A 27,763-nucleotide genomic window follows, 5' to 3' on the forward strand; every position below is an offset into this window, starting at 1 on the left:
TATGTCACTCTCAAGAATCTCTCACACCCTGAGAATTTTCCCAACTCTTGGCCACCTGGGCCTACTCTGGTCCTCACAACTCCAAGGCAAGAATCAAGGTCTCAATGAATCCATTTACTGCTGCAGGAGTGGAAAGACAGCCCCTGATAGGAAACAGGGCATTTATTCCCAAAAGGGAGAAGAGTGATCAGACTGGATGGTACAGACCAACTCTACCTAGAAGGAATGATGATTCCTGATTCTCTTATTATAGATTAAAATCTACCACCCCCTAGTCACACACTGCATATTGAAACCAATAAACATCCACACAACAGTGTCCTCTCAGGCACCTACATGCCCGCTTAGGGAGCCTCATTATTCAAAGGGCCAGGGACAAGGGGCATCAGCATCACCCAGTAGAAATGCAGAGTCTCAAGTCCCACCCCATACCTACTGGATCAAAATTTGCATTTTATCAACAACATATTTAAGGTGATCACAGCAAAGTTTCAGAAGTGCTGTTTGCATAGTTCCCAGGAGCGATGCAGCAGCAAAGCATGCGTACACTAAGAGCTAACGAGTGAGCAGAGAGATGCAGGTGTGAGAAAACCAGCCCATGAACTGGAAAATACAAACTCCATCAGCAACACAATTAATTCAGAAGGTGACTTCTCAAAACTCATCATCAACTGAGATCAACAAACAAGGCTACATCTTCCCATGGTGAACTGAGAATTGAATCCACAGGGAGGAGGAGGAGGCAAGAGAGGAAGGGTAAACTCTGTCTTGACTGTATTCTAACAGAATCAAATAAATGTCAGGTCGCCAAGTGGTCCTAGGGTGCAGGATGCTCTGGGGTGAATGTGCTATTTCTTTGTGACTCAGCCACAGATGAATGAGCTTAGAGAAAAGGGAGAAGCAAACCATGGAACACAGCAAATGACAGCTTCGTCTTCCTCACCCTGGAACTCATTCAGTAGTTTTAATGAACTCACAGTCTGGAAGGCAGGGTGAAGAATGGATACGCATACGGAATATGGAATACATTTGCATTTCATGCTGCCCTGTGCGTCAGAGAAGCCCAATTTCTTTTGTTACCAAAGGGATAAATATCCTTCCTCCTGTCAGCACTTGGGAAAGGAAAAAAAGAAAAATCTTGCTTTCCATTACTAGTGCTATCTATTGCAAATTCCCAAAGAATGCAGATCCTCAGGGGTTTATTGGAATAAGAAGCGATTCCCTAAGACACAGGCCATTCCCACTACTTTGTGTTTTCACTTCGAACCACGTAGGCAGGCAAAGGCCAAGAGCCCTGGGCCTTCACTCTGACACTCCACCATGCTCTTCCTCTGTGGGCCATTTCTTTTGGTTCGACCTACCCACCTGAGAGAGGTTCAAACAACTTGCTTCTAATTTAGGTTGGCAGAAAACCCCAAGACTCTTTGAGAGTTGTTAAATTATCCCTAGGAAAAAACACACATTTGAATTTACTAATGCATTTGGGGTAAACTTGGACACTCAAATATATCCATAAAAGGATATAATTTATGCCCTTATTTTCAGCACCCACTGATCACCACCAGTAATTTTCAAATTATGGGTTGCTACCCATCAGTGGGTAATAAAACCAGTTTACTATGTTAATAGAATAGAATATGAGATATCAGGTTAAATTACTCGTGGTGAGATAAACTTTTATTTCAGTTGTGAGTGTGTGGGGGTGTGAGCATGTGTATGTAAGCACACACTTAGTCACAGTATAAAATCGTTTCTTATCGTGGGTCACAGTGGGCAGGAAAACCACTTGCTGATTTAGAGCACCTGGAAATCAGCCTGTTGCAAGAAAAAAAAAAAAAAAAGGAGGAATCTTAGGGAGAGAACTGGAAAAACTGGTTTCCTCAATGAACTTCTAAAAGCAGACAGAAAGAGAAATCAAGTCCTCTTGTGGCCCCACAGATGGGACTGGAGCTTCTAGATACTCACCCCCCACACACACACACCTCAATTATACTTGATCACAAGCCACATCTCATCAGAGATCTCACAAAAAGGAAGAAGTGCTGATTTGTGCCAGCACAGATTTGTGCCTTGGACAGAGATGCCAGGCTGGTATTCTGCCTCCCCTGAGCAGCAAAAGAAACGGCTGAGCAAACTGGAGATCCTTCCCTTTGGTACAGCTTTCATTAAGGTCTTCATTCCCCACAAGGATTATTTTTCCTTTTCTCCCCCAGGTATGTTTGAGGTAGCCCCGAATCATCATCAGTTTCCGATGCACGGGGAAACTAAACAGGGGAATTAAGCAAATGCCCAAGTCACCTGTATCAGCATGACTGAAACCAGCCCTGATGATGGACTGTTATGCAAGCACAGTTACAACCCCACTTTGTCACCATCCTGCCATCTTCCAGAGTCAAAGAAACAGGCAGGACAGCAGAGGACTTCAGTGCCAAACTGGCCTCAGCTGAAACTATTTCCTACTATTTTCTGACCTTGGGTAAGTTGCTTAAATTCTCTAAGACATTTTTTCACCCATAAAATAGGAACAACAAAAGCACCTACAACACAGATTATAGCAAAAATTAAATAAGATAAATGTAGAAAGCACTTAGCCTAGTGCCGGGAATACAATGACTATCATGTATTATCCTGTACCATCATAGCTATTATTATTATCATCACAGTCATTGTGATTTCTAATCAAAGTTTAATGTCTCCTCAGCCTAGTTTATGTGTTTGTTTTGAGATCTATACCCCTGGTATGGATTTAAAAGTTTGAGAATAAAGTAATGATATTTTGTTATTAACTCTTTACTGTAAATGGCTTGTATAATGATGGGCCTCCGAGCTCAATGCTCCAAAGAAGTTCCTATTTTCCCTGGGGAAACAAACACCATAATGCTTCTTCCTTTGAACAAGTTGCCAAAAGCCAGAAAATCCATGCATGGGAGAGTTTAAATCTCTGAGGACCCAGTAGTGCAAAATTCCAACGGGATCAGCCTGTATCTGTTCTAGTATATAAGTACATTAGCAGAGGTTCTGTTCTGGCCTCTCACAGCCATCCGACTTGAAGGGAGAGAAAAAAAGCAGCCCCACATTTCAGCCATAATGTACCTGGTCAGTTGTGAAATCCGACTTGAAGGGAGAGAAATTTCATTTTGACCCCATTTGGTAATGAGCACGAAGAGCAGCCTGGACTCCAAAGAAAATGCCAGAGAGGGGGTAGCTCAGAGAAAATTCAACCAACTTAGGCAGTGGAATAATGTTCTCCGAGTGCCAAGCAGGCCTTACTGCCACCTATTATAACAGTATTTCAAAACAAGGACTTCTCAACCCCCACATAGTTTGCTTCAAAAATGACTTTTCCTTCCATAAATGGTGCTCCTGTGTCTGAGAACCACATATGTAAGAAACAAGGACAAAGGAGAAAGCATCTAAGCCACCAGGTCAACCATATTCACTCATCCACTTGCTCTGACATAGTCATCCTGGATTTATTAGGAAAACAAAAAATGATTAGGAGGGTCTTTTATATGAAGGAGCTTATGGGATGCTTAGGGAGACAAACTAACTAGAATCCAGTGTGATAACACTGTAGGCATAGACAACACAGAGATACAGAGGAAGAACAATATAACTTATAGGGAACTATATAGCTTAAATACGTATATTATAAAGATGAAAGGTTTGAAGTAAATGCTCTATGTTTCATCTTAAGAAGTTAGAAAATTAAACCCAAAGTAAGCAAGAAGAAAGAAATAAGAGTAGAAAGCAACAAAATGTAAAGTAATCAACAGAAAAGATTAGAAAGAAAAGTTGGGTTTTTTAAAACATTAATAGGTAATAATAAACAAGTAGAAAGGACTGAAAAAAATAATGAGCCGAAGCACAAATTACCATTATCAAGAATAAAAGAAGAGGTAACACGGCAGATTTTGCAGAAACTAAAAAGATGGTAAGCAATATCATATCAATGAATATCACAATATAGATAAATGAACAAATTTTGAGAGAACTTACCAAGAATGACCCAAGGAAAAAAAGAGAAAATCAGAGTACCCCTACACCCATTAAGGCAGTGATTATCCAAGTGTGGTTCCTCAGTCTAGCAGCATCAGCAACACCTGGGAACTTAGAAATGGAAATCCTCAGACCTCATCCCAGATTTACAGAATCAGAACTCTGGGAGTGAGTTTCAGCAAGCTGTGTTTTAACAGACCTTCCTGGTGTTTCTGATATCATTGGAGAACTTTGAATATGTTTGAATATGTTCTTCCTACAAGAAGCCCAGGCCAGGTCCAGATGGTTTCACTGATGAATTCTATCTAAACATATAGAAGTGAAATATAATAAAGTTGATAAATAGGGGTGCCTGGTGCTCAGTCACTTAAGCATCTGCCTTTGGCTCAGGTCATGATCCCAGGGTCCTGGGATTGAGTCCACCCTGGGCTCCCTGCTGAGCCAGAAGTCTGTTTGTCCCCTACCCTTCCTCCCTCTCATGCTCTCTCTCTCTCAAATAAATGAAAAATAAAATCTTAAAAAAAAAAAAAGTTCATAACAGTGGTTACCTGGAAACAGAACACCGTTAACCAATGATTTAAAGAAACTTTGCCTTTATCTCTAATCTTTGGATTTTTTTACAATGAAAATGTATTCAGATATTATTTAGGTAATTAAAATAAATAAGAATATCTAAAACAGGGGGAAAAAAAAAGAGACCTGCCTTATAAAAACTGAGAAAATAGAGGACAGAACATTTTCTTTCTTCTTTTTTTAATTTATTTTTTATTTTCAGCATAACAGTATTCATTTTTTTTTTCACCACACCCAGTGCTCCATGCAATCCGTGCCCTCTATATTACCCACTACCTGGTACCCCAACCTCCCACCCCCCCGCCCCTTCAAAACCCTCAGATTGTTTTTCAGAGTCCATAGTCTCTCATGGTTCACCTCCCCTTCCAATTTCCCCCAACTCCCTTCTCCTCTCTAACTCCCCATGTCAAGGACAGAACATTTTCCATCATTACTTCTAATCTCTACTCTCTTACAGAAGATATAGGAGATTCTTTTTTTATCTGCCTTTTTTATTTTGAAGTAGTTCTTGGTTTCTTTGGGATGAGCCATTCTAAAAGGCAAGTGGTCCTCAGGGTCCAGATGGCCACAGTACCTGCCTTCAAATAAAGAGAAATCTTTATTAATTGTCTACTTTGCTTTGCTTACAACCCTTAGAGAAGTGAAAACTTACTTCTCTGAGCAGCAGCTCACAACTATTCATGACACACCCCTAGGAGACCCATAGCACACTGATCCTGCCCTACCCTTGCATACCAAAACCCACTTAAGCCAGAGCAGAGACTGGGACTCAGATAACAAAAGTTATTAAAATCGAGTATCTGCTCATGTTACTCCTTCTAAATAAATGCTCATAAAAACTTCCCATATCTGGCTATTTTCTCTTATTCACCCTTAAATATTAGCTCAGGCTCTTCTCCAACAAGATTTCCTGAGCCCCCAAACTAAACAGAGTACTCCTCTGTACCTCTATGAAAAACCTCATATTGAAATAACCTGCCTGGGTCCCTCTCTCTCTCTCTCATTATGTCCTTAGCTCCTTGAGGGTAGAAACCACATCTTAGTCCTTTTATTTTTATTTTTTAATGTCTCGCAGTGCCTGACCATCACCCAGCTGATACTCAGTAAGTATACAGTAAAGTGAAGAGTCTGGGAATGAAGTCAGACAAGCCAAAATCTATACCTACCAATAAAACATGCTGATTTTATTTTATTCAATACTTTTGGCAGAACTCATTGTTATATTTTTTATGTACATTAGAGAGAGAAAGAGAAAGTGGGGGAAGGGCAGAGGGAGATGGAGAGAGAATCTCAAGCAGTGTGAATGTGGAGGCCCATGCAAGGCTTGATCTCATGACCCTGAGATCATGACCTGAGCCAAAATTAATGGCTATTAATTTTAATTTAATTTAATTAATCTAATCAAGAGTAGAACACTTAACCTACTGAGCCAGTGCCCCAGAACCCACTTTTAAAACTAAATATTTCTAATTTGCTCTTCATTCAACCTCTGAGTAGTATTGTTAATGCAACCATGTGGACTAGCTTTCATTTGGCAACTTGACTTCCTCTTTTAAATCTCTGGCAGGGATGGTAGGTCCCTGCCCCCTGACATGGACATGGCAGGACATCTTAAAAGATAAATACAGGGGCCAAGAGAATAGCAGAGAGCAGGTAACACTGAGAATCTTTGACTAAACAATTGGATTCCTTCTTTTAGGCTCTTTCTAGAGACCTGTACTTTATCTTCACAACTTTATGAATCAGCCTGAAGCACAAGGCAGATTCTCCCACCTCTGTCCATAATTTGCTGGCACCACTCCAGCTACTCCTCTGACTAATGAGATCCTGAAGAATTAATCTCCTTTACAAGCAGAATAAGTCTTTGAGGGAGGCCAAATATTGCAGAGAGTTAGCAAGGTCTCATTCTTTATTATGAGGAAAAGTCTCATTCAATAGCCATTAATTTTTATAGGGAGGGAGGGCATTATATTAACAGCTAATATTTATTAAGCACTTATTATATGCCTAGAACTGGGTCTTCTACCATACATACATTGTCTCCTTTAATCCTTATCAACAACCTTAAGACTTAGGAACAATTAGTGGCCTACACCTTGAGAATATGCATGCTTATCAAGCTGTAATATCACAAAATTAAGGAGGGGTGGAAATGAGATTTACATTGAGGCCATTCAGACCCCAAAAGCCATGTTCTGAGTGTCAGTGTTATGTTGCCTTGTTAATAAGCTTCTGGCATAATTATGCCCCTAGAGTACCCCACAGGAACCAAAGTTGGAAGTCATGGATATCAAGGAGGGGGAATCATCCACCCCACCAATCTAAAGATCAAAAGTACCCTTTTCCACACAAGAGACTCATTTAAGGAAAATTTCTTTCTATTCAAAATAATGATGCTAAATGGGAAGCTATTTAAGCTACACAATGGCTTCATCAGCACCTTATCTGTCAAATCCCCAAATCATGCTCCTGGAACCCATCTCTCAATACAGAGAAGTCAGCAGGGGGGGAAAAAGCAGATAAAAAGCAAACAGGTTAAGTCTGAAATTAGTGGGATCTAATGAGCATAAGCCACAGTCTTAATAAATAGCTGTATGCATGGGGCACCACCAATGCCATCACTGCCACCATCACCATCACCGTCATCCCGACCATCATTGATATTTTTATTATGCAGGATGTTCGTTCCCACCCTGGAGCCCTGAGGGATGAGGCTTCTGTTTACCCATCAAACAGGCACTCTTTGCCTTACCAAAGGAGTTCATTTTCTTTTTCTCTCCTATTTTTTTAAGATGTATTTATTTGGGAAAGAGAGAGAGAGCATGGAGGGTGGAGAGCGGCAGATTATGACCTGAGCTAAAACCAAGAGTCAGACACCTAACTGACGGAGCCACCCAGGCACTCCATCTATGTTTTTTTCTTGATAATGGGTCATGAGTAAACCGTGGTGACTAGTAAATATATTTCTACTGTTACTATTACTAAAAACACAGGACTTGAAAATTAGTAAAATTACTGCAAAATCACAGCAAAATTACTTGGAATTATCAATCTGGCATATAGGCAGAGAATGATCATTGATTTCACAGTCCATATTGGCTCTTTTCTTAGGCTAATTGTCGTGTAACTCTAAGAAACTCCTGATTATGATCTAAATGATGAAACACATCTAAAAGGTTAGGGAAAGTCATCCCATAAATCTTCCCTTTGTATTTATGCAAAAGGGAAACAAGATAATTAATAGGAACAAGACAACCAGGACAGGTAGAGCTATGTATTCAGACCTACTGTATTGGCTACTGGACTTGTATTTAACTCAAGGGACATTTTTGTGGTCTGGTGTAAAAGTAGGAATCCATTCCAATTTATATTGAGGCTTACCTTGTAGCTACCAGTTTTCATTGATTTACTGATAATGCATGTGACAGATGGGACTTCATTTCTCAGTAAATTTGTTTTGCTTTATTGCCTCCCATGTAACGATATGCAACAATATCAAAGTATTTCTTTTAAAATCTGTAATTTTATGCTTTTTGAGGGCTAAGAGAATATAATAGCATACAGAATTTATGATTTCTGACTTATTTCAGTCTACTGTACTTACATAAACCAAACAATATTATCTCTTCAAAACAATTTCAAAATCTCTTCCAATGAATGATTTGAAGGACTTTATCTCTTTTTCGTTATAAAACTTAAATGCATCTAATACACTATAAAATCTGATATGTCAACTACTTAAACTATGAAACAGAATTCATAAATGTGCTACATAAACAATGATCCAACTATTAACAATGTTAATAGTAACATTAATAATAATAGCTAAAATACTCTTTACCTTTACAAAAAGCCAGAAAGTGCACTTAATTCTTTCAATCTTTATTTCATTTAACCCTGACAACAGCCTTATAGGTAAGTACTATTATTATTTCCTTTGTACAGATAAAGAAAGTAAGGGTTAGATACATGCCACTCCTATCTTGGACCAGATAATTCTTTGTTATGGTAGAGATGTTCTGCACACTGTAGGATACTTAACAGCATCCTTGCCTTCCGTCTGCTAGATGCCAGTAGAATACCCCACTCTCAGATGTGACAACCAAAAATACCTCCAGACATTGCCAAATAGCCTCTGAGAGGAAAATCACTACCACTTAAGAACCACTAGCTTAGAGAAATTAAACAATTAAAGTCATACATAGGAAACAGTAAAGCTGGGGTGAGAAGCCAGGCATGCTGATTCTAGAATACATGTTATCAACCAGTAAAATACATGAGAGACTATGGACTCTGAAAAACAATCTGAGGGTTTTGAAGGGGCGGGGGGTGGGAGGTCGGATTACCAGGTGGTGGGTATTATAGAGGGCACAGATTGCATGGAGCACTGGGTGTGGTGCAAAAATAATGAATACTGTTATGCTGAAAATAAATTAAAAATAAATTTAAAAAATACAGTGTTATTCATTCTGTCCTGGTTTAAAGAACACACATTTTCCCTCAAAACTGAAAAGTGAAATATAAAGATGAACTATCTTTCCTGTGGAAATACTGTCCATGACACCACACCAGACTGGGCCATTTCAAACTTTTTTCCAAATTAAGGGCCACGTTTCAATGGTTATTGACTTTGTGTGGCTTGCTCTGCTGCCCTACCTACCACAACCTTCTTTCTATTCTGTAACATGCGCCCTAAAAGACACTCAACAATCACTGTTAATGCTGATCCCATTTATCAGTAAATAAGACACAGTTTCTGCCTAAAAAGCAGGGCCTATATTCCTCCTACTTCCTGCTTCCTTAGAGAAGAGTGCAGTCAATGGGCAAACTCTTTGCACAGTGGCCATGGAATTGTGATTTCTCTGTGAGGGAGCTCCCAAGCTCTCAAGTGACTGAGCACTATTCATGTGCCATATTGTGCTATGTGCCAAGGATTTCCAAAGGTTTCATATATCCCATTTCATTCTGAACTCCCAAGAATTCTAGGAAGCAAGTGTTATTATTTCCAACTATTACTGGTAAGGAAGAAACAGGTTCAGGTAAGTAGGGGCACCTACCCAAACATGACAAAAGTTTCATGCCAAGACTTGGATTTCATGGATAAACGAAGACTACAGATAGGCTTCTTCCCAAAAATCTTCTCAGCTTAATCTACTCTCTCCAGCTTGCTTAAAATGTTTCCTTCAGGTCCCCTCTGCCGGACATCCCAAAGTTATGGGAATAAACAACCCGGAACTGAGCATGAGTCCACTCATGGAGAGACAAAGGGAAAAATTCAGTCAGTGACCTCATGAACTTTGAAAAGGCATTATCTTATTAAATCAGAGGATAGAAAAAGTTTTCTTTTCTCTGATTTTCTTTTTGTTGTTTACTTTTTATGCATAAAAGGTTACATACTCATGTATGACTGATTATATTGCTTCAAAGTACTTTAAGTTGTACAAAAATAAATGATTTTGAAAAAAGAAGCTGGTGGTAGAGGTGAATTTCCCTGCCTTCAATCACACTATTTAAATATAGCTTGTTGGGTCGTTTTTTGTTTTTTGTATTTAAGATTTCATTAAATTTTCCTGAAAGCTTCTTAAAAATTTCATTAAACTTTTGTGAGAGCTTCAACTTCCCTGAGAGCTGAACGCAAATATGAAAACTTTCAAATGTAGAATGTCCTAATGATAAAAAGAACAATAGGCGAAGTGGGGAAATGAACTCCAAAAGTACATTTCTTTCTGACCCTTTGATTTTCTTCATCTTCAAGCTGATTTCTTTGGGAGGTTAGGGGTGGCAGTGAGAGAGTTCTAGAGCTGTAAAAAACTGTGAAACTATTTGAATAGATCTCAAAGTTCTGCCTTTAAACCCTAGCCCAATCACTTCTCTGCTTTGTGACCTCAGTCAGGTTACCTATTTTCCCTGAGTTCCTCATCCATAAAACAGGATAACTGTTAAGATTAAATAAGATAATGCATGTGAAGAACCTGGTACAGAGTAGATACACAATAAATTTAACCAATAGAGTACCCTTTAGACATATCTATGTTTTTGGAAAAGATCGTGTTTTGGCCATTGATCTTTTAATTCTTTCTCATAATTAGTTCACATTCTTTATGTGAAATCAGAAATATCTAAACCAAGGGTGATCTGGTTGGTGGCCAGAAAACCATCACTGTGGGGCCTGTCTATATTACTGCTCAGTGACCTCCATGCTCACCTGCAATGCTACTCCTCTCCCATGATTCATTTTAAGTCCTAGAGTTCTTGCCATCATGGCTAATGTTGTTTCGTGGTCTAGGCTTTCTTCTTGAAGGACCTCAGTATTTAGAATCACAGAAGTCATTTTTGAGCCAAAAAAAACCAGAAAAATCCTCATATTCAACCTCAATCTCTTCACAGATGAGGACACTGAGACCACAGAGGAGTAAAGTAATTTGGCAAAATCAAAATCTGATTCTTAATTTTTCATCTATACCAGTGGTTCTCAGTCAGAGGTGATTTTGCCTTCCAGGAGACTTTTTTGGTCATCAAAAGTAGGGGATGAGGGATTGTTACTGGCCTTTAGTGAGCAGAGGCCAGAGATATTAGTAAACATTCCCTGATGCACAGGCTATCCTCACAATAGAAGTAACGATAAAGTCAAGCTTAAGTAGCTCTGATCTACACTATTGGATCCAGTGCCTCCAGAGACTCCAAAATCTGCCTCTTAGGCTCCTGCTGTTGGGTGTTGGACTTGGCCCCAATGTGGAAGCCTTCACCAATGACTGAGTCAATCAAGTCAATTCTGCTTCTTTAGAAATGAAGGCCACCGGGATTAGGAGGGATAACAGACTTGCCTACCCAGGCAATTTAAAAGTCCGGGTTTAACTTCTGAGGCAATAAGTCCAGCATGAGTGCTACTGAAGTCTTAAAGTCATACTTAAATCTTATTAGACAACCTAAGAAAATGATTCTCAAAACCATTTTGGCAAAATACCACAGAACATCCAAATGATGCACACCACAGTTATCAAATATTTAGAATAATGCACTGTAAACAAATACATTTGTCATGGCACTAAATATCTCTAGAATTAATGGTTTAAATGGAGGAAAGATAGAGATTAAAGCATTGGTAATAGAGCAAAAACAGTTTCCACCCAAATGTGAATTTCCACACTGACAGAAATCAAATAGAAGAGAAAAGCAGAGTCGATGATCCAAGCAATTAAGCACTTTCTGGTTCTTGACCATGCATGCCATCTAGCTTGCTGACCTCAGAGGACTCCACTCTAGCCAGTGTGAGAACTAAATGAGAGTCTGGATGTGGGAATATATGGTGATCTGCAAAGCCACTTGTAAGTATGAGTCATTCATCAATCTTAGGTTATTTACCCACAATTCCACTTGGTAATTCTGACTTTGGTTCTGACCCAAGGTAAAAATATACAGAGGATATCAATCTGATTCACTCATAAAGCCAACCCACACTTAACAAATACCAATCATGTCCAATGCACCATGCTTTGGGGGAGCATATTCCCTTCTCAAAAAAAATCACACTAGTGCCAAGAAGAATGACCCGCACCCAGCTATTTCTTGCATACAGAATTAGACCAGCAATAACTAGAAGAGCAAGATCTCTTTTAGGTGGAAAGATCGAAGAAGCTCCATGGAAAGAAATGACTTTCGAATTGGATCTCCAAGAAAACACAGGCTTTCAACAGGTAAAAATGAGAACATTTAAAATAGCAGAAAGTTATGAATGAAGGAAGGATGACAGAAAACGCAAGGCAAAGATGGCAGTCAGTAAGGAGTTCAGCTTGCCTGGAACTTAGAAGGAACAGAAGGGAGTAACAGAGACAACGCAGGAAAGTGAGGTAGATGCAGTTGTAGAAACCCTTAAAATCCTAAACAAGAAGACAGCTTTTATTAGTCAAAAGAAAGCTAATGGAGGTGTGCTGTTGCTGTTGAAACAGCACATCAGAGACACTGTGCAAAGATTAATCAGACATGGGTATGCGTAATGAAATGAAGAAACCAGAGTAAAGAGAGTGGTTAGGAAAAGTCATTCAATACTCTTTAAGAGATGAGTAATGAGACGGGAGCAAGATCATGAGAATGAAAATAGTGAGAAGGAAAAGCCCATAACAACCTGTCAGAGACCTGTTTAACATGGGGGAAGGAGAAGAACCAAAAGTTAAAGTTGGAGAAACACCACAACAGAAGCTCATATGAAGTGACTCAAAAGTATTAATCCTGGGCAAGTGGGAGAATGGTAGTAATTATCAGACACGAAGATGGAAGAGAAATGAAGACTGAATTGTGCCTAGATGATCCTCTTGGCTCAGAAAACAGCAGCTCAACGAAAGTCATTACTGCTACTAGTATCTAGCTACACTACTCAGACTCAGTGTCTGAGCTACTTACTGTACCTCAGCACCCTCTCTCCCTACACCTAGTTCCTAACTCCTGCTACACCTACACCACCTCTCTGGCTCGAGATCCCTGCACCTGCTCCCCAGGCTCCTGATGTTATAGTAGGAGAGTGACCCTGACCTCTGACCAAACTATCTATATAGACCTTCCATCACCCACCCCTTCTCCCCGGGTTGTGTTTCACCTGAAATTTCAATACCTGTAGGCCATTTTCCATGTTAACTGCATTGGGTGTTCTTCTTTGTGGTTAAATCTCAGTGTCCATCTGCAATCTGTGCTCTAACCAAATGACTTTGCTGCTCTGTCTGGTGTAGCTTCACTGGAAAGTCAATTCGACTCAGCTGGCAATCTTGGAATGTAAATTGGACATATTCTCACAGCTGATGCACATGTCCTTACTACTCTGAGAATTTCATAGTTCATCACAAATACAGGAAAATATTTTTCAAAGGACTTTGCCACTTAGAAGTTTCCCTTGTCTGATTTTACTACTAATACTCAGGCTCTAAATATCAACACTACTAAGTAAGTAGTAGTATGCAAAATTGGTCACTCATAAGTATGCTAAACTATGTGCCTTGCTTTATCCTATGTCCCCTTCAACTGACTGTCATTTTTCACTGGATAAGAGACACCACTGATTTTATGTCTGCGATGCTGAAAGAGCTTCAGAATTCACCAATGAGTCTTACTATGTCCCAGAATGAGAAAGGGGCACAGCTCAGCAGAAAATACACTTGCTCATACAAGGATACAATAGCTTTGAAGGCAGCCTTCCCAGAGGGTAAGATCCACTTCCCACCCACCTCTGTCACCCCACCCCACCCCCACCACACACACAACAATCTATTCTTAACAGCAAAGGTGGTGGTTCTGCTGATGACTCATTAAGCATGCTGATTCGTGACAGCACAGGCAGACCTGACTAAGGGAATCATTCGCTGGATTTAATCAATTATTGGCCTTATCAAATGTGATTACTAAGTCACATAAAAATTCAAGTGAAAGCAGGCATTAGACACTTGGAGGAAAAAATAACTCCTTATTTTGCCTGGCAACAGATAGAGGCCACTCTGTTATCTGCATGTGCGATATCCACTTAACCAATTATCTCCACATGTTTTTATCCTGGGCTGTATTCCTCCTAATGTCCAGAATGTTTTTGAGACATTTGCCCCTTTGAGAGAAAGCCTAAAGAACCAGCAAAACATACAGCTTTAAGATAAATGAAAACATGGAGAAAACAGAGAGAAACAATTCTCAGCTATCCTATTAGACTTTAATAGGCCCATACTTCCAAGCACCATGAATAAGAAGCAACAGTATAGCCCTCTTTGTGGTCTAGTGAGAGAAGAGTATAAAATAATGTAAATACCTTCCCAAATGACCCAGTTGTTCCCAATGACTTTCAATACTCAGACCTATTATAGCGTGTACCACATTCTATTTTGCTTTTCACATATGTCTTAACTACAAAACCATGTACCTCTCTCGTCACAATTCACAGGCAATTTCTTGTACAGATGACCCTTGAAGAACACAAGTTTGAGTTGCACATGTCCGCTTACACACAGATCTTTTTATTTTAGTTAAATACAGTACTATAAATGTGTTTTTCTTTCCTTATAATTTTCTCAATAACATTTTCTTTTCTCTCAGTTTAAGTTAAGAATACAGCATATACTATATATAACATATAAAGTAGGTGTTGATTGACTATATTATTGGTAAGGTTTGCAGTCAACAGTATAAGCTATTAGTAGTTAAGTTTTGGGGGAGTCAAAACTTATATACATGTGACTATCAATCTAATTAGATTATCAGAGAGCTATCTCATCACAGAAATGTCTAGATTTATAAAATGAGTAAATGAGATATAGTCAGAACCAGAACTTCTTAGTCTATCTAAACTTAACTAAGATTTCACAATCTACCAAGCAACCAACAAACCCACCCACCAACCTAGAATTTACACCTGATAAATCAAAAACCTTTATTCTAATGAAGTTTTCACTACCTGATATGGCTTAAAACTCCTACTCCTCACCATTCTGACCTAAGTTTTTCCATAGTTCAGACATGAAAACTGCACATGAGTCTGCAGAGGTCCTTGAGGTTTGTAGATAAGTCATTATTTGTACCTCTGCCTCTGATTATGCTGACCAACCACAGCATTTCCAGGCACACTAAAATAGAGGTGTGAGTGTGTGTATGTGTGTGGGTATGCTGCAAACACTTCTAACATAGATTCAGCTTACAACACCATCTCTGATAGCATATCCTTTCTTTAGTGGCAGCCCAGAAGTATTAGATTATTTCTAGGTATTTGTGATTATTTTGTACATGATCTGGCATTCTTTCTCAAAGATACAAACTTATCAGAGCCAGACCTGATAACTTGAAGTTGCTGCTATTTAAAAACAAGAGAATTTTAGGGGGAAGCAGCTCTCCTGGGTAATCCTCTCTAGCTGTCAAATTACCATGTCACCACTTCAACAAATCTCTTGGAATGACTGGCCCTCATGGACAAGACTCAATCACAAGGCAAAAGGATGGCTCCCCTTAATTGCGTTGATGTAAAGCCTAATCCAGTAAGGGCTTCTGTGCAGGGAGAATCTTATCTTCTACTTACTGGTGCCCTTGCTAACCCAGTAAAGGGTTTTTATAACATCATTCTTTTGGTTGAAATTCTGGCCTTGGAAGAAATTAGTACATTTCCTTTAATATTAACAGTGATATTCAGAAGAATCACTATCATAACATATTCTTGGGCTACTGAAATCTGCCTAGTACTTGATAAAATATTTAAAGCACGATACCTACCTCAATTGAGCTGTATAGTAGGATGACGATGACTTTGAAAGCCAGAGGATTTGTTTTTTCTTTAACACAGCTTTGAAAGGTGAATAAATACATAAGCGAAATGAAATGAAGCCCAGCACAAGAAGTTTAAACAAAGGTAGATTATTTTTGTATCCTGGACTCTTTCTCCTAATGTCCAAAGCAAACCTATGAGATCTAAAGCTTTTTAATATAACTTTTAGTTTCCCTACGTGAAGCCACCGGCTTTATCTAATTAACTGAAGTCAAATAACGACACTTAGCATTCAAGTAGCCTATTGAGTTTATACTAGCATGTTTGCCCCAACATGAAAAAAGAATCACAGCTCCCCTCAGTCCAAATGAATCACCAAGTAGACAAGAGTATATTCAAACAGACCAGCATCTGACAGAGATATCAAGACATCTTTAAAAGTGTCTACCATTTATCAAACGAGGTATCCACTTCATCCAAATTTACAGATCCCCAGAAAAGTTCTCAAGCAAGATCATTCTGATAAAGGCTACAGGTTTGGTAAATGAAGATGGTCTCAACTTCTTTAACCACCCCTCCATCAAGAGCTATAATCTATGTCCCCTTCTCTTGAGTCTGAGTGGGTTCTATAGTACCTTCACCAATAAAATACAGCAGAAGTGACACTGTCCCAGTTTCTATGCCCAAGTTGTAATGAAGAGACCAGCATCTTCCACTTCCTGTCTGTTGGAACACATAGGGCCTAGGAAGGCAGCAAAAAGTGCAACCACCCTGAGACCACAATGCACTGAGAAGCCCAAGCTCTAGGCTGGAGGATGAAAGCCACGTGCAAAGAAAGAAAGAAACAAAGAGCACCAAGTCTCTGCACACATGCGTGAAGAAGCAATCTTGGAAGTGGACCCTCTGTCTCCAGTAGCTGCAGCCCACTCCAGCTGCACCAGGTTCAAACCACTCAGCCAAGTCCTTCCTAAATTCCCGACCCATATCACTGTAAGCAGAATAAAACGGCTGTTTCAAGCCAGACGTTTAGAGATGGTTTGTAATCAATGAGAGATTAGCAGACATGTGTCAGTTTCATAGGAAATATGTATGTGATTTAAAATAGAAGAGCCCAAACCAACGCTCTACTAATTTGCACTTTGCATGACTTCAGTGAAGCTGGGACAAGACAGTCTATTTTTTTATTATATTGACATAATAAAAAATGCGACAGCATTCATGTAAGGTATGCAAAAATGTGCTTTCAAAAATAATCGACATAGTAATTTGAAACTTGACAGGTTTGAGCAGCTCTCTTGTTAAACTCCTCTAACCTATTTATCTCTTTTCAAATAAAATTGAAGCAACTTTGAAATATTTCATACCCCAGGTTAACTACATGTAAAAATGATAAATTACCTTTTACTACTGATGACTATTATGCCCTCTAATCTGAGTGATTAATTTACATCCTGTTCAGTGGTTCACATGCAATTACTACCCTGAACCCAATGAACCTGAACAAGACAGAATTATTTAGCCATCTGTGTAAGCTCACTATATTTAGAAAAGCATAGCAACTGCTAGGAAACCCTAAGGTTGTATTCATCTTCTCTCAACGATGCGTGCACCTCTACACTGCATATCAAACGGTAACAACACTACTATGGATTACTGACTTTATTTGGAAATCACAGAACAGGACTCTCTGCCTTGAGATGATGCTCAAGAGAAAAGGTAAGATTAAAATGGTCATCCGACTGAAACTACCATTGCTGAAACCAACTGGCAGATTTTAATTTCATTGGTGGGATTTTTTTTTATCTGAATATAATCTGTTTAATGTCATAATACCAAAATCAAATACAATCAATGAAAAGCAGACACTAGCCTTTTAGTCTGAACTCTGGGCTTCTAACGCTTGGCAAACAAAAGATCTGAGCAACTCTATTTCTTTGGAATGTGCCTTTCCAACTCTTCTCAACAACATGAAGTAATGGAGGATGATAAAAGATGATATTCTACTTTAAATTACCTTTTCTATGGTTTTAAAAAAAAAAAAAAGAGAGACCATTAGTGCCCTTAAAGGATTTTGTACCTATGCTTTGAGCTCAACAGCATTTTATCAGAGAATGAAGCAAATAGGAATTGCAGGCAAAGGAGAATTCAAATGCTTAAAGACACTTTGGTGCTCCCATCCATAAAGCTTCCACACCTCCCAGCCCAGGCCCTCTCTGGTCAAGATTTCAGTAAAACCACTTCCTATATGCAGATCTATAGTTAACAGGCCTTTTCATCCACCAGATCCACTCTCACAGGAAGATAGACACTCAGGGTGCCACACTAAATGTTACAACCAGGGTTTACTACAGCAGCAGAAGTGATCCAAAGATGAAGCAGGCACCTCGCTGAGGAGCCAAGAGACTGTCCGTTACACTGAGCGTCCACTGTGAGCCAGGCTTCTGAAGAGTTGTGCCACAAATGACTCAACCAACAAGCTCTCCTTTCTCAGAAAGACACTCTTACCTCTGGGATGTTTTCTTGTATTTCCTCCTGTAGGAAAAGAAGCATAAACACACATCAGAGAAGAATTTGTGGCAGGCAGTGAATTAGAAAAGATAACTTCAGCAGGGACAGGCACGAAGGGGAAAACTCTGCGGGAGGTTCTTTCTGTGAGGCTTATGGGTTTCAAAGCCCAGCTAAAAGTTTTGGATTATTGTGTGATACTGTGGTCAGATGCCTATGACCAGCCTTAACACTTAAAAATAGCATTCCAAGGGAAAAAAAAAAAATAGCATCCCAAGAGCTCAGTGGCTCTGCCTTCCTATATTCATTCTTCCCCTTTGAGAGCACTACAGAATCTGGGTTGAGGTCAGGTTTTAAAGGTTTCAAATCTCAGCCCTCCATTTATTAGGTTCATGGGTTTAGTGAGAAGTAACTGGGCAGGATCCTATACAACCTTTCTTTTGTCTGGCACATATAAAATGGCCAATAACCATTAGCTATTTGTATTGTCACTATTATTACTATGACCTCCACCATATAGCACTGAAGTCCCTTTAAGGATGTACCTTTTACAATGAAAATGAGTAATCATGTAGCTAAGCCTTAAGATCAGACACAAGCTCTTCAGAGAAGAAAGAAGGGAGAAAAGGGACAATGAGAAAGTCGAGAAGAAGGAGTGGTGAGAGCAGCAGTAGGAACTTGTTAATGGCTCTGCAGCTGTGGGTTAGTTCCTAGAAGAAACTTCCCTAGGAGCAGAAGTGGCTGGAATTCTAGTCTACTTCTGCTATTCAGCCTTGGACAAATCTCCTGGGCATAGGGCTTCTTAATCTATCAAATATAGATAACTTCGGCCCTGGCTATTTCACCCAGGTCGTAGTGGCATTCAAGGGGAAGTGGCCACTAAGTTTATTATCCCAATATCTCAATGGTTTTCAGATTTGTGTCATTTTTTGCAGGCTTGGAAGTGTCTCAAAGGAGTTTGAACAGGCTCTTTACTGGAGGGGATTCAAGGAAAGAAAGTGCTGGGAGAAGAAAATGCATCCTTCTGGCAGCATCTCCAGAAAGTGCAGTGCATCCCAGTTGTCCTTAGTTCCACACCTGCATTCCCATTACAGTCACTGCACCCAGGAAGTCAATCCACTAGTTTGCTCATAGAGCTGTATGTCACACGCTTTTTAAAAAGGACACAGATTTTCAAATTCAGAATCACTATGATCTGTTACACCTCTATTCAAATGAACATATGCACAATGGTGCTGAGTGTTAAGTGAAGGAAACAGCATGCAACATAAAACATACAGGGTGATCTTGCCTAATGCATCAAATATGCATCTGAAAGGAAACATCAAAATGATAACCATGACCCCAGAGCAGTAGATTAATGGATCACTGCTTTTATATTTACTATTTTTACTATTATTTTATACATGTATGCAGTCACATATGTAGATATATATATATATATATAAGACTGTGCAAATATATGAAGATATTTATGTTTGGATTATACCATCTATAAAGAGAGGAAGGTCAACTAACAGAGTGGGTTAAAGCTTGGGCTTTAGAATAAACTCCCTGCTTTCAAGTCTTGCCTCTGGCACTGAGCTCTATGGTATGAGACCAGTTATTTAACCCCTCTAAACCTCAGTTTCTTCATCTATAAAGTGGGAATAATCAAAGAACCACTATTAAGACATTATGGTAAGAAATAAATGAGATAACCCTCATGAATGTCAGCTCCACAAAGGCAGATTCTTGTGTGGTTCCCCACAGTAACCAAGTGCATAAGAGAGTGTCTTGTGCCCCTTCTAAAGACTGTGCCTCGACCCTGTCAGCAGGAACAAATCACTCGTTAGGCAGTAGCCAAGCCTTTATCTACAGGCATAGACCACAGTGTGTTATGGGTGCTGCCTGTGCCCTTAGCCCTTGTTAAGACTACTGTCTACTAAACTGGGCTAAGGAGTCTCTTAAGGCAAGATCAAAAAATAACCCATTGAGAGTGTGCAAAGACCAAAGACAAGGGGGCAGTTGGGCCAGATGGATGCCTCGGCTTCGAACCAGAAGCCCAACTAATTCTATCAGCAGAGGGTACCTTCAAAGGTCAGAAGAAGACAACCTTTGTTGTTGGCTTCCACAGAACTCTCCCAGCATTTGCCAAGAACCATACAAAGTCACTGCTGGGAGCACTGAGATAATCAAAGATGGATAAAAATAAGAAAAACTTCCATTTTCAGCACCTACAAGTAACAAGCACTTCATAGATCACTAATCCTCATAATAGCACTGTTGAAATTCACTCTCTGAAAGAATCGTTATTCTAAAAATGGAAGTTAAAATATGTACCTAAAAAGTGTTATGTTATGATAACAACCAAAACAAGGGGGGCGGCTCGGAAAGCTTTGTGGAAGAGGTAGTCCTGGTTGATGGCTGGGATTTCAGAAGGAGAAATATGTTAAGTATGAGGCAAACAGGAAAGGAGGGTATGTCTAGTGGCCTCAAACCAGCCCAGCCCAGACAGATATAGGAGATAGCAGGCCATAAGGCTAAAAAGTGCTGAGCACAAAGGTAGGAAAAGTAATACAATGTATACTTTTTAAAAAAAAAGATGATACCTGGGAGAAGGGGTTATCTCTTGCATTGCCTTGTCTCATCTCCTATTATGTGGAAAGACAATAGGGCTTTGGGATGTAACAGACTTGGTTCAAAACCCAACTACCCACCCCTGCCTCAAGTCGTGAGAGCTCAGGCATGCTCTCTGCTAAATTAAGCTTTAGTACCCACATCTGTAAAATAGAAAGAATGATCTCAGAGGACACAGTGTTTTGAATTTGCCAAGTACATGCCTGCCATGTAGGCATTCTGAAAATTTTAGATCCCTTTACCCCTTATTTTGAGCTTCTTCAGGCCAGGGGTCCTGTTACATGGATCTGTGTATCTACTCCAAGGGCTTACATAACACATGGCACATGGGTGGCATGCAACGTGTCTCCTGGCAAAATAAATAAATAATTTATAGCTGCCCCTCACACTTATCAAATACTGGCTGTGCATTTGGTAAACCCAAAGAAAGACCAAATATTTGATTTTCAGTACTATCCACCTTCTTGGTACTTACTCCCCCACCTTCCTAAATCCATCTTTGGCTTCATCATCCTGAAGAGCTCTCTTCCCATCTTGTCCCATTTGGACACTTCAGAACCAAGACAAACCCAATCCAAATAGTGTCATCTTCTACTGGAGTTGAATGGCAGCACTTAAAGTACAAGAGAAAATATACTTCTTTGGAAAGTATACTCAATATCCAACTCACAGATCATTTGGACTGGGCAGGATCAGCAAGGACTGAACGAGCCCTACTTATCCTTCAGCTCTCAGCCAAGACATCACTTCCTCCTGAAAACCTTCTACAGTCTCCCAGACCGGACAGTGCCCCTATATGCCCCATATTGGCCAGAGCTCACCCACATCTCTGCATTTGTCAGTCCAGGTAGTTACGATCTGTCACACTGATGGCAATGATGGTTTGTCCACTACCTGCTGGTGTTTCTCTCCTTCCTCACATGGTGATTGACAAGTGGCAGCTGCTCAATACATTAGCAGGGAATGAACAAGTGGATTTGTCAAGAAGCTGATCAAAAAACGCTTTCTTCCTACTCATTTTCCTTCTGGGTAACAATGATTTACCATGAGCAGTGAGGACACCTACCATAGCCATAGTTCTCTGCACACAGGAGAAACAATGAGAGGAGGCTGAGGCCTCACAGTTGAGGAGCATCTCCTCAGTTCCATGCCTACTATACAAATTCATTCACTTTGACACCTACGGACCCTGGGAGGTCTCCCTAACCTTATACTTGATGGAAGTGAGGCTCAGAGAGGTTAAGTAACTTATCTAAGGATATAGAACCTTCAGCTCGTTGAGAAAGAAAGCAAACTCTGAAGTCTTCAAAGAAAATCAAGAAAGGTATGCAAAGAAGTCAAGGGTGCCAAAGGGGAACTTAGACACTAGACAAAAACAAACAAAACCAACAACAATAAAACAAACTGGGTCCTTTCCTTCCAAATGCAGGAAATGAACTGGAGAAGAACCCAGTTTATTTTTGGCCTTTTGTTTTTAAGAACTTCGAAAGAATTTATTCCTGATTCATAACCTGAAAGACAAAAGGAATGTTTGTAAATGTTCTGTTTTGGTTTTTCAAACTTACTTCACATTTACAATTTTTTGGAACCTGATACAACAGATCACAAATCTCAAGACTCACATAGCTGAGCTGAGCTGCTGTAAAAAGTAAAGCATGACCGGGAGCTGTTATGCCCTGGGATCTGGCAAAGCCGGCCATGTGCGAGATGGAGACAGCGGGGCTTCACGCTCAGGCAGAAGGTGGGTCATCTCCACAAGGCTGGGCCAAGGAAACCACATCCCTGAAGGTCTAGAGTATTGCTTTGCAAACTTCCCAGAACAGGTTCCACCCTCCTCACTCTTCTGAGAGACGTTAGAGCACAATGCTTGAGATCCCTTGCCTGAGCTCAAAGCCATCTCCCAACTTACTCCGCCCAATAAGCAACGTGACCTTCAGCAACTGACGTCAGGTTCCCAACCACCAGTCTCCTTACCTATAAAAGCTGGGCAATAATAACAACATCTTCACAAGGTGATGTGAGAATCTAGTGTTAAGAACAACAAAGAGCCTTTAGCACAGTGCTGGGTACCAAGGAAGGGTTTGAGGGTCAGCTACTGTATTAATAACAGTACTGCAAAAATAATGGTATTTCAATTCAGTAGGTTTCCAAATTCTGTTTGGAAATAAAAAGGCTTTATTCATTAAAGAAGTAATGAAAAAAAGTTGTAGATTGCTTTCTAAAGGTAAAAAAAAAAAATTAAATACTTGCAATTCTCCTTAAGAACACCTGAACCAGAGAGGAACCAGGTGCTATTCTGAGTCTTGCTAGGAAGGGGAGTAGCTGAAACTCTGTCCAGCTTTCCCCCCAAGCCCTGTAGGTTATACACCTTGCCACCTACTCTCTCTGTGGTCCCAGTTAACCTAGCAGAATTACACACTTCCCTCCAATGTTGAAGTAGGGCCATTGCTGAGAAGGTAGGAGGAAAAAAAGTAAAACTGGATATTTATGAACTGGACACCAAACAATCCTTAGAAATATCTAAAGTTATCATTTGATAAAGATTCTTTTTACCAATAATTCCCTAAAAACTGAAGCCTAGTAAGTTGCTTAAAAAGAATCCCTACGTACTCTCCAGAAGTTGAAAGTCAATGCAGAGATATAATGTACTATAACCAGCACTGACTGACCCATATCCACTTACCCCTTAGACAAATTAGAAGATTCCTGGTCTTCACTGAAAATCAGGGTCCGTTTAAGCCTGGAATGTTTCTATGGAACCATGGATTGCCCAAGAACTATCAAATGGTGTGTGCATGTGTGTGTGTCTGTGGGTGGGTCTATGACTGGTGTATGTCTGTGTCTGTGTACAGAATGGGAAGTGAGGAACTGGAAAATCTCCCCCAAAGGCTTCAGTCCATTTACATCCAGCTGATCACATCTGAAGAAGTGAAAACTGAGCCAGGAGCATCATCAAAGAGCAAAGACCACTGACTCCTGCCACCCATGTTTAAAAACGTTCCTCAAAGCTCTCCATAGCTGTGTCATCTAGCAGAGGTTTCTAGACTCTGAGTTTCATTTTGGCTTCAGCCAGGGAGAGAAAGGATGAAACTAAGCAAGTGTAAAAGGGGTGATTCTGTCCACTGTAAACCTGGGCCTGCCTGGGGCCAGAGCACAGACTGCAAGGGAACAGCACCAAAAAGCAATGAGGTGGGAGAGAGGATGTTTCTGAAGGGCTTTATTCGCTTTTTGATGGTTAGGCATTCCCAATGTAATGGGCATGCCCACAATCATCAAATGTTAAGTTTCACATACTCCAAAGTCAAACAGATGATTTGGGAATCATTCCTGATAGCCTGGATAAGTGAGAGTTGATTAAGCACTGATGTTAAATTATGAAGAGGCTGGCTGGCAGTCTTTCACTTTTTCAAAGTGAGTATCTTTGAGTAAGAGCCATATGGGTGCTGCAATAATGAGGTTTATAAATAGGCTTAATATTCAAACAAGCTGGCTTAAAAAAAAATAAAACTTGTGCTGAGTTTCCAAGTTGACAGCAAGATACCTCCCAGTTGGGCACAAGAAGGTTTTCTGGTATGGGAAGTTGAATTTACAACAACTGAACATGCACAGTGGGAACTCGAGCTCTGCCTTCGGTGTTCTCCCGCACTTCCAGGCAAGGATGACTCATTCTGGTCCTGATCCCGTCAGATCCTGTCTCCATCCTTCCCTACCAAGGTCACTACCACTCCAATGCACAGACAGCATTGGGAATCTTGGTTCTCAGCCTTCAGTTCCCTCAAGGGAGTGGAGACTGGGGGACAGACTCAGAAAAAACAAAGCGCACAGCAAGACTCCGTTAACTGTGTGGAGTTCACTAATGTTCTCAGGAGTTCAGGTCACATGCAACTCCCTGTGGGAAAGTGGACGAAGATAAAATGTCACAAATATCCATGAAATGAACAAGGATCTGAATGATCATCTGATCCTCTGGTTTTGTTTTTCATTGGCATATGGGGGGCAGACTGAACAGAACTGGGTATCTGGAAACTTCTACTGAACATGCCTTAAATCATTTGTAGGACCTCCTCTACATGTTGCTAAGAATGGAAGTTTCTTGTATGTATCTTCTTATTCCTACCAGTGATTTCATTTCCATGATGCATACATTAAAACCTAGGTTTGCAAAGCTACGTGTATATTGATTACTTGATGGCACTTCTCATTTATAATAAGTAAACACCAATAAGAAAGTGTATATAAATTGCAGTTGCCTGGCACCTTCTTGTAGATTATTGGGGAAGGGGAGATGATATTAGAGAAAGTGAGGGATTTTCTTCCCTTACTAGTTCAAATATTTCTTAACTGATAAACTGCAGAGGAAAAATCCATGTAGGCAATGATTCTATTTTCCTGCTTGGCCAAAGATCTAAGGAAATACAAAAAATAAAAAATAGTGAAGTGACATAAACTCACTTTCACCTAGAATAGCCCAATAATTAAGAAAGGGTTGTTTTTCTGTAAATCTTCTAGAAAATCTTTCTGCTCGCTTTTTTATTAGGGATAATTGTCCCACAGACTCACACCCTTTCATTTAGCCTTCTTAGTAAAGGAAAATCATACTCAGGGTCAGCAACTTCCAAAGTACAAAATTGCAATATGTTTAACCCAAAGTGATGAGATCAAATTCAAGTGAAGAAGTGAGGTTTGGGGGTAAGGGTGGTGAATCTGAAGAATGAGAGAATGCTAATCTGAAACAGAGCTATGAATAAGACAATCGATTCTTAACTCATTCCTGGAAACAGCTATATTCCTACCTACTGCTGGCTGGACACTGGAAAGAGGAGAAACCTTTGAGAAAGATTAATCCAAACTGAACAACTCCACAGGAAGCCCCACATGGAATAGCACCAACTCATACAGCCAATCCACACTGTGCCCCAGGCTCCCACATTCTCAAAGCCCTGTTTCTTCTTTGTTCTCCCTCCCCAGCCCCCTTGTCTGCCTGCAGACAGCTGGCCAGACACAGAAATCCAAATCTCTTGTGCATGCCTGCTTCTCTCCTGGGCCTGGGTTAAAAATTCCAGCACTCAAATTACTGTCCAACAGCTCCCCAAATGGGACCCCTCCCCAAAGAAAGCTGAAATCTTCCTCTGGAAAGCAAGGGGTTTTGAGCAGACCAAGCATTATTCCCATCTTGCTTTAAGTGAGGCAGTGAGCTAATTACTGGCACCAGCAACAAAATATGGAAAAGGGTTTTTCGAGAAAGAAAATAGAAAGTAAATATCATGCTTGTAGATGTCCAGGTAGTACTTTTTTTTTTAAAGATTTTATTTGTTTACTTGACAGAGAGATAGAGATCACTAGTAGGCAGAGCAGCAGACAGAGAGAGAGGGGAAAGCAGGCTCCCCGCTGGGCAGAGAGCCCCAGGTGGGGCTTGATCCCAGGACCCTGAAGATCATGACCTGAGCCAAAGGCAGAGGCTTAACCACTAAGCCACAGGTGCCCCAAGGTAGTACTTTTCTGCATAAGTTATTTATCCCTCTGGTCACGCATTTACAACCACTTGCTGTGTTATAAGTACAAGAAAACTGCGTGGGTGGGACTGGAAGAGGTTTTTGTGACCACTTTCCTGGGCGCCTGGCTCCCGTTTAGATAAACATCAATGAGAAAGGCTGAAAACAAAAATATTTCTTAATATCTGTGCAACACTGCCTAAGTGGGGATAAATCCAAAGGATTAAGACAACATCTTACTCTTTATAGATCTATCCCTGCAATTAGGGGAGGGGTAGAATTTTTAACTTGAATTCTCCAGGGAGTTGCTTCAGCTCCCTACTTTGTTCTTCCCCATACGTAGTTAGCCAGAACAAAAACTCTATCTTCTGCCAAGTTTAACGTCAGTGACTGGTCTAATTTTTCCAAGCCTTTCTCATCTACTCCAATAGTATTCCTACTCTTAGTATTCCTTCCCTGATCTCTTAGACCCTTCCTCCCAGCTCTTATCAAAACCTCCTTCTGGCAGAAAGCAGGGGAATTTAAGTCAATATACCAGCTCCTGGGGAGCAAAGGTCTTTCCTATTTCCTCTGAAACCTTCTCTCCCAGGAACATCATCCATATAAGGCTCTTCTCTGGACACAGACTCTGTAAATTTCAACAATTTAAATGTGGTAGAAATGAGGCCAATATCCAAAATACAGGGGGAAAAAAGGGAAAAAAAATTAAGCGGCAGGTGCTTTACAGGGACCATTTTGAGCTTCTACTGCCAATGGAAATGAGTTGAACATTGGAACCAAATTCTCCTTGAGGATAACCTTTACTGCAATTATCCAAAGACTCCAAGAAATGGGTACTTGAACAATTCCTTCATTTTTTTTTAAACGATGACTAATTTCAGTCCATAGTTTTATAGAAAGAATGACAATTCTAAACAATATTTATGGGGCTTCAATTTACAGTAATTAATCCTTTTGTTTCACAAATAAGCAACACAGGACTCTCTTCATGAAAGTGTTTATGGTTCCTCATAGTTAGCAGACGGGATTTCCAAATAGCAACCACCTGGACTAGTATACTAAGTATAAAATTCTTCGGGGGAGGCATTTTAAAGGTAAAGACCTGTCAGAGTCATTCTTAGATAAGAGTCAGAGAGGTAGAGGGAAAAAGGGGCAGATATTAGTCAGAATTTGAACTATTCCTAAAACACACATGGAAGTAGCTTTCAAAAACTAATCTTTCACTACTGGATTTACTCAGAGTGTCTCTAGAGTACAGGAAAAGTCTTGGTTATTTCAGCATTTTGGTTGTTTGGAATCTGGATAAACAGAACTTAATGTTCTTTGGATGTCCAATAGTGACTTTCAGCCAAAA

General features: G+C 40.1%; 1 protein-coding gene across 5 annotated transcripts in view; it reads right to left on the reverse strand.

The window, feature by feature from the left end:
- PDE1C (phosphodiesterase 1C) overlaps positions 1-27,763 on the reverse strand; it is a 304,120-nt gene that overhangs the window by 265,274 nt on the left and 11,083 nt on the right. For all 5 annotated transcript variants that reach the window (XR_006601374.1, XM_045062853.1, XM_004762602.3 and 2 more), the window contains one exon: positions 18,299-18,325. Coding sequence is in view for 4 of the 5 variants with exons in the window: in XM_045062853.1 (XP_044918788.1) it covers positions 18,299-18,325 (27 nt within the window). In the remaining variant the exon portion in view is untranslated. The remainder of the gene's footprint in view (positions 1-18,298; positions 18,326-27,763) is intronic.

This window comes from Mustela putorius, unplaced genomic scaffold (genome assembly GCF_011764305.1).
Source record: "Mustela putorius furo isolate JIRA1106 unplaced genomic scaffold, ASM1176430v1.1 tig00003845_pilon_pilon_pilon, whole genome shotgun sequence".
Taxonomy (NCBI): Eukaryota; Metazoa; Chordata; class Mammalia; order Carnivora; family Mustelidae; genus Mustela; species Mustela putorius.